This window comes from Echiichthys vipera (assembly GCF_963691815.1).
Source record: "Echiichthys vipera genome assembly, chromosome: 6".
In the NCBI taxonomy this organism is placed as follows: domain Eukaryota; kingdom Metazoa; phylum Chordata; class Actinopteri; order Perciformes; family Trachinidae; genus Echiichthys; species Echiichthys vipera.
In genome coordinates, this window is record NC_139831.1 from 15,321,634 (window position 1) to 15,332,971 (window position 11,338).

At 44.8% G+C, this 11,338-nt stretch overlaps 1 protein-coding gene across 1 annotated transcript in view; it reads left to right on the forward strand.

Annotated features, from left to right (window-relative positions):
- The window catches only part of clcf1 (cardiotrophin-like cytokine factor 1), a 14,467-nt gene extending 4,701 nt beyond the window's left edge, over positions 1–9,766 (forward strand). The window contains exons 2-3 of the mRNA XM_083915163.1: positions 5,169–5,323; positions 6,720–9,766. Coding sequence (XP_083771289.1) covers positions 5,169–5,323; positions 6,720–8,036 — 1,472 coding nt within the window. The 3' untranslated portion in view covers positions 8,037–9,766. The remainder of the gene's footprint in view (positions 1–5,168; positions 5,324–6,719) is intronic.
- The last annotated feature ends 1,572 nt before the right edge of the window (positions 9,767–11,338 follow it).

An 11,338-nucleotide genomic window follows, 5' to 3' on the forward strand; every position in this document is an offset into this window, starting at 1 on the left:
GTACACAGACACACAACACCGACCCTGACCCCGGACTGTCACCCAACGCCTCCCCTCACCCAACACGTGTCTCTGTCCACTTCCTCACATCAGCCTGTTGATGGATGCATGGTTTCTTCATCCTGCAAGTGTGTTTATGTTTAGGGTAGGCAGAATTGCCATCATGTACAGTGCTGCAGATGATTAAAAAAAAGAGACAAACAGCCCCTCCGGTTATTTTTCATCAAAGCTCCGTCTCTGATATGTTTGCTACTTGACAACAAATATTCAAGACAATCAGAGGACGGGTTCAAATTCTGAAAAAGAAATCTGACACTTGTGAGGTTAAAACAGATAACAAGGTCTCACATCTTCAGGTTTATACTTTTGGTTTCTACTAGAACATGCTTTAAAGCTCAAAAAACACATTTAGATTCTGTCTGTCTGAATTTACCTGTATTCACCTCCTTTAACTCCTGTCGCTTTAAGCCCCCCTACTGAGCAAGCCCAGCCTGCTCTGATTGGTCAGTTAGTCCAGGTCTTCTGCATCTGTGCTCTCTGCGTCTCTGCGTCTCTGCACCGTCATTGCACCTGTAAAATGGCTGTAAAGGCACTGTAGCAGCACTTTCTACCTATTTGTACAGTAAGTCTTGACCCCTTGTTTAAAGGCACAGCAGCTGAATTCAGGTAGTGTGCATTTCTCTGTAGATTGATCATTTTGATACTCTTACAGACATGGACATCTTAAATGTGGGGGCTTTAAAACTCTAAAAGCTAGTAAGTGAACCGATTGCTGATTGGATACACCATCTGTCCATTGAGCCAAATCAACCAATCAGATCAACGAAGCTTATGACGTATGAACTATGTCAAGGCAAAGCTCAGAAAGTAAACAACATGTCATAAAGGATATTTGCCGTTTGTGTAACGTAAATTTATGGATAAAAGGCACAATTTCAGGTGCCTGGTCCATATTCTAACAGAAGGATTGAAGAGAAAAAAGCGTAAGCAAGCAGCTAACAGAATTAGGGCTACCGCTTTCTGTAAATGTGTCTAGATCAGGTGGGATTTGCCTGCGTTGCTTCTGCTTTCTTGGTAGGCCAGAGGAGTTCGCAGTCGGTGTCACACTTAAAGTCGCCTCAAAACCGAAGCTCATTGGATTCTCCATCGCACGTTACAAGACTGATTTGTGCGTAAAATACAATAGAGCTCGCAAAATCAGGATGGTCTCAGAAGGCTAATATAACACACATAATTTATGAAACAGGGCTGGATTCATCAGTGACTGCTGTTTTGAAATATTGTCCTCTGATGTAGCAGAGAAGTTCTGCATAGTGACAAGACAACCCTAAAGTGTGACTGGATGTAGCCTGCAGCGTTTTGGTTCTGGAAAAACACACTAGAGGAGGAGGATTTTTCAACACTTTATTCCAAAATCCGGCTGCTTTATTAATGTTAAATCATGTCAAAGTCTTATAATGTTCACTCACCAAAAGTATGGCATGACAGTAGTTATCCTCAAATCATGAATAAACATTTAATTTGGACCGGATTCCAACATCTTTTACATACTGATGTTTCCTTTCTGTTTAAGACTTCTTTCAAGTGGTTAGAGCAATGAAGGGCAACCTCTTTTGGCACTAGAGCCAGTTTTTTTCCTGGACCAGACTGGAGAGATTAACTTGCACATGGTTTTCCCACAATACCAAATTCTGTTTAAGTGCTTGTTTGAAACCTCAAATGGTGGTGCATGTTGGGAAAGATGAAATACTAGTCCTCTTGGATGGAAGCGGAACAACGCCCACAAACACTGGGTCACAGGATTACCAAAACACCGTCTGGAGTGTAAATGTCAAGTGTGCTGCGAGGCTCTCTCTGCACTTAAACACAACCTTGCGCCCTAAAACTTCCCTCTGAACCCTGACCTTGTGCTGATGTTTGTTTTTGACCTATAGGAGCTCAGAAGCTCTGGTGCCCAAACCTCACGTTGAACTCTGTAGTGCAGATGGCAGCCAGACTCCAAGGGTGTCGGATCAGCGGACAAACCTGATGTATAAAAATATGATCCGTTGTGAATAATGGAGCTCCCCTGTGTGTGCACATGTGTAACCATAATAGGTATGTGTGCCAAAATACGTAGAGATTCACACACACATCAGTGCACAGAGGCAGGTCAAGGTCGGCCGTTGCAGGGGACCCCTGTGTTGCTGTAATGCAATCCTCCCACGGAGAATGTTCTGGTTTCAACCCTGCCCTGCGGAGTGCGCTCACACTGCCAGGTACACAGCCCCAAGCCTGCAGGGCTCCCCTTGAAGTCGAGCTATATGCCGACTAAAGCATAGTTGCTCAATGTAATATTATATAACAACAACATGGCTCTGGGTTTGCGTTATCTCAGTTTGCTCTTATAAAAGAGCAACTGTTTTTTAAGCTGCAGCAGAGGATGCTTTTCTGCATGTAAGCGCACAATCAAAGCAACAAGAGGCTTTCATGTCTGGCAATCATCTCTGAGCATGTGGCTGCAGACAAAAGGAAACAGTTTGGAACAGTTTGGGTTGATTTTTGCCAAAGAGACTTTTCTTCCTCTGGCCCAGGCTCCTTTTTTTGGGTACCTGTTTATTCCTTCTGAATGCACGCTGTGTCCTTTCCTTCAGGGTTGTTTACTCAGCGATGTTGATTTCGGGGTGTTCTGATGCTTATGCAGGATGTGCGGTGGAAGGAGCCTGTGGCTTGATGAGCTCCAAATGTTCAGGCGTCGCTGAATGATGCTTATTGCTTCTGACAGGTGATGAGGTTTTAGCGGTTGAGGAGATCGGAGAAGGTTTGGCTGACAGGGTTAGTTGACTGATTTCAAGGTGTGTTTGTGTGTGTGTGTGTGTGTGTGTGTGTGTGTGTGTGTGTGTGTGTGTGTGTGTGTGTGTGTGTGTGTGTGTGTGTGTGTGTGTGTGTGTGTGTGTGTGTGTGTGTGTGTGTGTGTGTGTGTGTGTGTGTGTGTGTGTGTGTGTGTGTGGGAGTTGACTGGGCTCAACCCCAGTGTTTTAGATAAAAGTGTGGGAGGAAGCTTTGATGTAGCCGCCCACTCACGGTTAACAGGTAGTGGAAGAGTTGTTTTTTCACATTTCTAATCCTGTTTTAATGTCAAACTGCCAGTTTCCCCATCTGTCACTAAAAGTCAATTTGGAACATAATAAAGGATTACCGTTACCTGACCATGTATCCTGATGATTTGGTGTCAGCCCATTGCTTCACATGTTTGGGCAGAGGGACAAAAGACACAAAAAGAAAAAGACAACAAATTTCTCGACTGGATATTTTCTTCTGAGACACATTTTAACATGCAATTATAACACATTCTTGTGTACTGAATAGTATTCCATAACATCATCAAGTTTCTACCCAACCCTTGTTGGGGAGTGCATACCGATATGTCAAATGTAAGCGGCTGAGTCAGAGGAAAAAAGGTGTTGACTGTTTTAGGTCAGAACTTGTTTTCTCAGAACCACTGAAAACGTGTCGAAGATAAATGTTTTGCGAGTGTTTAAAGTCATTCACTTTTTCATCCTGTGGGGCCCACCGTGATGGATAGATGAAAGAAAAAGGCCCAATAGAGGGAGAGTTGGAGGGCTAATCGGGGTTAATTGGCTGCTGTTATTTTGACCCGAGGCCAAAAGAGATAAGGAGGAAAAGTGGGGAGGAGAAAGGCAAAAAAGGTTTGAGCGCAGGGTGACAAGTTTGAGAGGAGAAAGGGATTAAATCAGCGAAGCAAAGGGAGGCCTGAGGTGAGTCAGAGAAAGACAGAAAGTTGACACGTATTGTGCAATACATATTTCACTCCTTGTTGAACGGCAGCGTGTTTTGCCCATAATTACATGCATGAATCACTGCCTACCGTCTGGGTGTCAAGAGGATGAGAGAGAGCAGAGAGGAGGGAAAAGGATGACGGAGAGCAGAGACGACGAAAGAAAAACGTGTCACGCTAGAGCAAAGGGCCAAAGAAGCATCTAAAGAGAGAGCTAGAAAGTAAAGGGAGACTGTGAAAAGGGAAATTGTGAAAAGAAAGCAAGCACAGGATGATGAGAAGGACGTACATGAAGGTCCATAATGTTGAAAACCACCTTTCAGCTCCAATTTTCTCTGTTTGAAACCAGAGACAGGGGCACTAAAAGGAGCCCCCCCCCCCTCTCTCTCACACACACACACACACACACACACACACACACACACACACACACACACACACACACACACACACACACACACACACACACACACACAGATGGGTGACCGATATCCCAAAAACAAAGACATGTGGCTTTCAATCACAAACATTAATGTGTTTGTATCAGTTGTATGTTTGCTGGAGACTTGTTTAGGTTTCAGAGTGTTTGTGTAGGTGTTTCATGTTACTGTGTGAGTGTTTGTGAGAATGTTTGTAGCTACAATTTTATATGTGGATGAAATTCACATCGCTTTGAGTGTATACAATGATTCTGAGTGTGTGGGTGTGTGTGTGTGTGTGTGTGTGTGTGTGTGTGTGTGTGTGTGTGTCTGTGTGTGTGTGTGTGTGTGTGTGTGTGTGTGTGTGTGTGTGTGTGTGTGTGTGTGTGTGTGTGTGTGTGTGTGTGTGTGTGTGTGTGTTAAAGCGGCTGTTTGCCTGACGGGCTGGTGCATTGAACATGGGAGCCATTTGTCTGACTGTCTGAAGCTATTAAGCAAGGTTTTATTTGAAGCCAGAGTAAACCTCCGACAGCCAGAAACCTCTAAAATTAGATTGGAAACGGAAAAAGCTTTATTGGCAGTGTCAGATGACTCTGACCTGGCAAATAGGTAAACAGACGAAGCCATCGTCATAGAGACAAAGAAATAAACCAGAATATTGTTAAAAATAAATAAAAAAATCCTATAAACAGTGTGATGGTGCAGCCACGCTTGGAAACTGTAACTGGAGGTGATTATTGTCTGTTGAGCTCTCAGATCATTACATTTATTAAAGCCAAAGCGTCCAAGTCAAATAATTACAAAATTTCTAAGAAAATAATGTCTGAGATTAATTTCACGTCATTGTTATGATAACAAATACCTCTGCAGTGTGTGTTAATTATAACTCGGACACCCATGGTGTGAGCGCCCCTTAGAGAAACATCTCACGCCGTCTGCCTGACTTATAATTATTTTGAATTCCTCCACAGTACATCAGCACCACCTCATCTTGCTATTGGCTGCTGCCATGGCGACGGCCCTGGATTCTTCACACAACCTGGCGAGCGAGAGGAGTTCGATAGAAAGCACGTACGAGCTGACCAAGTACCTGGAGTATCAGCTCAAGGAAATCAAGGACATATATGTGAGTCCTTTTGTGTGATTCTGTTTCTGTTTTGATTAAGTCACTATTAGAAATACGGCCACACCGATTCCCAGTAAAGCTGTTAAAATGTATACGTTTATACTACAGAAACTCGTCAATAGCAACATGAAAACTATGTGCCAATTTGAAAGGTCTTACCTGAATCTGCTCCCCTCGACTCTAAAAACCCGCTGGACTCTACCTGCTCAGCCCCAAACAGCCGACAGTGTAGTTTGAAGCTAGCTGGTGAACACAGTGGAGCATTTAGCGGAAGATATTTCCCTCAGGAGTTGGTGGAGACCAAAAATAGTGAAATTCAATTCAATTCAATTCAATTCAATTTTATTTATAGTGCCAAATCATAACAAAAGTTATCTCAGGACACTTTAAAAACTAGGTATAGACCACAATCTATGACTTATTTATGATAAACATAGACCCAACAATTCCCCCGTAGAGTACGGTGGCAACGAAAACCTTCCCTATTACAGGCAGGAACGTCAGACAGACCCAGCTCTGTGGAGGACGGCCATCTGTCTTGACCGGTTGGGGAGGAAGAAAAGGAGAGAGAAAGAGGGAAAAGACGGACAGATGGACAGAGAGAGACAAAGACAGACACAAAGACAGAGAGAGACACACTTCCAGTAACTATAATAATATCTATAGTAATGTGAATATAACTTATATGTTATGGCAGTTAATACAGCAGAATAGTAGAAATTGTGATGGTGCAATAAAAATTGAATACCGGACTTGGACAAACTAATTCTGGAGAAAAACAAAGGCAAAATGTAAAACAAAAGGGATTGTAAACACCCATCACAGATGACTTCCTGGTTCAACTAATGTGGTTTATAAACTGGCTGAACTGTCAGCTCATTTTACAGTCTGATCTTCTTGGCTTCACTGAAGCAGAGTCTGTCTGTCTTCGATTTTCCTGACAATCTGATTGACTTCACATTTGGTGTATTGTTAAGGACCCAAGAAAGAGCGGTGCCAAGTTTGAGCTCTTGACATCAATGGGACATATTTATTAGTAGTGTGTTATGTCAATATGTCATTATTACCACCGGACCTTAAACTCAAACATTTTAAGCATCAGTGATGTAACTTTGGAATCAACGCAAAATTGTTCCCAGAAATAGCCTGGTCCCAAGTAAGTATCTGTTAACAAATGACACATATGCTCTAACATTGCTATGGGACACAACTTTGTCACGGCAGGTGTATGGTGTTAAGTGTGAAGTTGTTTGTATGAGAGGTTCTCAAGAAAGCTGCAAGAAGCAATCGGCCCGTTCAGATCAGGCACGTTTTGAGCTGCAATAAACTGAAATAAACCAGAATTATCCTTTATAAAACTTCTCATCCTTTTGTCTGTTTTGTATATCTCCTCCAGCTGACCTATCTTGGCCCTCCATTCAACGAGAAAGACTTCTCCCCTCCTCGACCCAACAGTACAGCTCTCTCCCTGCCCAGCGCAGCCACCCGTCTGGAGCTGTGGCACGGCCTGGAGAACCAAGCTCGGCTCGCCCAGAACCAGAAGGCCTACTCTGTGCTGCTGGCAGCCGTCAGGGAGTTGGCCCGCTCCACCCTCTGCCCCTCCCTCAAGACCTCCCTGCTACACTTCTGCACAGGCCTGGATGGGCTGCTGGGCTCCATATCTGCACTGATGACCACCCTCGGTTACGCAATTCCTCCTCCATCTGCAAACATGGAAAGTAATGCAGGAGAGCTGCAGTACCCTCAGAGGGGGACAGGGGATGACCGGCCTGCTCCACTGATGAGCAAGAGCCTTTACAGGTCCAGAGCTGGGACGAGGGCCGAGTCCGGTCAGCGCAACAACCAAAGAAGAAGTGGGGCGAGGGTGGTCAGAGGAGAGATTGAGGATGGCGTTTCTGTAGAACTGGTGGAAAAAAGGAGAGGGAAAGAGGGTAGGAGAGCGGAGGCGACCGCAGCTGGAGGAAGGAGCGGTGGATCGAGGGAGAAGGGAAGAGGAGAACGAGGGAGGAGAGGGAGGAGGGAAGAGCCGGAGAATGGGAAATGGGCCCCCGGCGAAGAAGAGAGAGCAAGAGGGGAGGGGGAAGAAGTGGAGGAACGAGAGGAAGGGGAAGAGAGATGGGGGAGGAGAAGGCTGCTGAGTATCAACAAGGATGGAGAGGAGAAGGAGAGACAGCCTGCACCCGGGGTAGAAGGGTCGTACCTGGGCGCAGATGGCACCAGCGCCCTTCAACAGCTGCCCATCCAAACCAACAACAACGAATACAGCTACAACCTGAACTCACATCACATAGACGCACTCAGAAAAGAAGATGGATTTATTGTAGAAAGAAGGGGAGCGTTAATGGTGGAGGAGAAGCAAACAGACACTTTCCATCATCAGCGACGGCCTCCTCGCTCCCTCTTCTTGCCCACCCTCCAACCTCCTCTGTCCACCCTCACCCTGCTCTACCAGTTCGGAGCGGGCGAGGAGCACACCCTCCTCTCCGAACCCGTCCCTCTGTCTTTACAAAGGGGCACCTCCCTCCTCTCGCCCCCTTTGACTCCGCTCCTCTCCTCCGCCTCCTCTGCCTCCTCTTCGCTGCTGTCGGTGCGGCCGACGATGAACGACTTCGCCAGGAAGGTGGAGGGGTTTTGGATATTGAGAGAGCTGCAAAGTTGGCTGTGGCGATCGGCGAAGGACTTTAACCGCCTCAAGAAGAGACTCAGAGGCTGAGACACTGAGACGTATGAGTGCAGTATATCGGAAATCTATTATTTGCACAAAATCTGAGCGGAAACAAACTGAGAGCTTAAACAGACAAAAGCACATAAACAGAGGCATCCTTCACACATTCATTCATTCATACCGTACTGGAATAAATGAATGAAGGACTATTTGGCAGGTCACCAGATGCGCTAATGGAATATAACACACACAAAGCCAGTACATTACCAGCACTGTGACATAGCAGCTTATTGAGAGAGACACACTGAGACTGGGCTGAGTTACCGGACTTCACGGCTCGTAGATCAACAGAAACACCACTGTAGGTGGTTACACACACACATACACACACACACACACACACATACACACGGGGGTAGACCGAGTGACAGGCAGAGAGACAAACAGAGCAGCCATTGAGTGAAAACTGATTCAGTGACCCCCAGATGTGTGAATCAGCAATTTCTCAGCGTGTTCTCTAAAGGATGAACATTTCTGAAGGGCTGAAAGACAAAGAGAGAGGAGGAAAAGAAAAGGAGAGGAAGACAGGAGGAGGCGTGAGTCAGCGACTGAGCACTGGAAATAACGGGCAGAGGGTTATTGCTGAGTAATCAGAAGTCGGCTGGTCAGTTACAGTAACCCTACAACAGCGCTACACATATACTGTCCAGACAGAGGTGGTCCAACACACACACACACACACACACACACACACACACACACACACACACACACACACACACACGCTTATTGGGGTATTTTGTGCCTTAACAAAACCATTCACTTCTATTCTGCTTTTGATTCAGTGCTCACTCACATTTTTTAATGACCTCACTCAATAGCATCAATTAATGTTTATCACAATCTTAAAATGGTTTAGAATAGAATTGAATCACACACATACATACACACACACACACACACACACACACACACACACACACACACACACACACACACACACACACACACATACACACAACACACACACACACACACACACACACACACACACAGTTTTGTGTTCTCTGTATTAAGAAATAGACAAATAGACAAATAGACATAGAAATACGCAACTTTCTTGCTGATAATAACTCGTCACTTGTGTCTAACTAGGGCCTCTAGTTATGGTAGATATATAGATTTTGAAACACACATGACAGACTCTATATATGATATTTGAAACTGTTCAGGGTTAAAATACACAAAAATGTGATTATTATATGGAGAAGTTTGCATATGGGAGAAGTTAGCCTTTGGGCTTTCTGCCAGAAAGGGTTTATTTGAACTCAAACCACTAATTTTACCTTAACTTAACAAAGTTACGTTGTTGCCTAAACCAAAGTGATTCTTGGAAGAAGAGGCTTTCTGGCAGAAAACCCTGAAGGCTAACTTGTCCTGTGAGCCGCCCATGAATTGAACTCTCTCTATCACCACAAATTGTCATTTCTGTTATACGTTTCTGTATTATATTGAACATTTAACAGATAGATATGAGAGTTATCAATGTTCTCCTCAAACTCTCACAGAGACTATTCCTTTGAGCAACTTCACACTCTAAACATGAACATTAGACACATTGATGTGAATTTTCTGTGCCTTTTAAAACTTTAGCAACTTTCAGATACATCTGTTGTTTAACAATGTGGCTATGGATTATATTTCTATAATATTTATTGAACAAGATGATTATTTATTTTTCTCCAGTGTGAATATACTGTATTGTAACTCAAGAGAGAATAAATACGAGCTTTTGTACAGAGCGTGGTGTTATTGGTCATTTGGGAGCCCATCGGGAGGGGAGACAAAAAAGAAATGCTTATAGGATTTTTGTTTGCAATGGTTTCAGTTTTATAGGGATGGTTTCGGGTGATTGGCACAAGGGGAGAGGAGTTTGGGGTCGGGGCGTTTTCTGGAAAACAAAGACCGGCTCACATTCATGACAACAAATAGAGCGAGCGAGGCAGGGGCATGAGAGAGTTTTTTATTTGTCTGTCCTGGTGAAAATTTACGATCTCTCATTTTCCCCTTTCATCTCTCTCTTTCCACCTCCCACTGCATCATCTCCCCTCCCACTTTGCTTTCTTTTCTCATCACACTATCTCACGAAGCTCCTCTTCTCCCCCCCCCAAAAAAATCCCTCTGACCTGTGACAGTGAGGGATTTACATGAAACAGGCTCAGGTACACAAACACACACCCCCTCATAATCCCACCGAATTCTCGGCTCTCTTGTTGTGTCTGTGTTTCAGTGCCGCCATTCTCCCTGTCTCTGTCACCGCCTCTGCCTCTTATCGTTTTCGCTCTTGTCTTCCCACTCACTCCCCCTCTTTTATCGCTTCCTCACCTGTTATCTGTTTTTGTCTTTCTTGTTTGGCTTTATTGCTCTCGACTGCACTTTTTTCCCACATGCTCTGTGGCACCTCTCTGGCTCCCTCTCCTCGCCCCAGGCCAGATATTAAAGGATCAATGAGAATCTCCTTTCCCATCACCTCCGAGGTACACACCTGCTCACAACCGCACATGCCCGCCCTGACACACACACACACACACACACACACACACACACACACACACACACACACACACACACACACACACACACACACACACACACACACACACACACACAAATGTGGACCATGTGCTGACAAACAAGTGGCCACATGAACCTTAAAAAGCAGCATGAGCTCAGCAGGAAGTGACTTATATGGGAGGTCTACTGTGTCAACGCTGACACATCATTACACACACTCTCGCTAAGTGGGAGAAAGGGTTAACGCTGACAGATATGTGACACATATGTATACACACATATTATACACACACATGAGACGCTGTGTGTTTTTAACATTTAGTAAGCAATGACTGAGGGGGCCGCCAGTAGTCAACAAAGGCAGCTTTGTATGGTCTGTGTGCATATGTGTGTGTGTGTGTGTGTGTGTGTGTGCGTGTGTGTGTGTGTGTGTGTGTGCGCGTGCGTTTATCTGTGTGTATTGTTTGCCCCAAGTGTGGGCTTGCAAGCGCAGCACGTGTGTGAATCATTATCTCTATATGTCAGAACTTCTTTGGAATGAGGCTGGTCATGCATAGTTATCTAACAGCCATCACTCAGCGTTGTCTCTCTTTCTCTTTCCGTCTGCCTCTCTCTGTCAGCGAAGCAGAGACAAATTGCTGTAACTAATACGTAACAGGATCGCCGAGCCCCTTTTGTATGACTCAGCTGGCTCCGTATTTCGATAATAACTGATACTGTGAGTGACAAGACATCACCGTTATTGGCTCGTTCGGTCTATCAGGCAGCTGCTGACA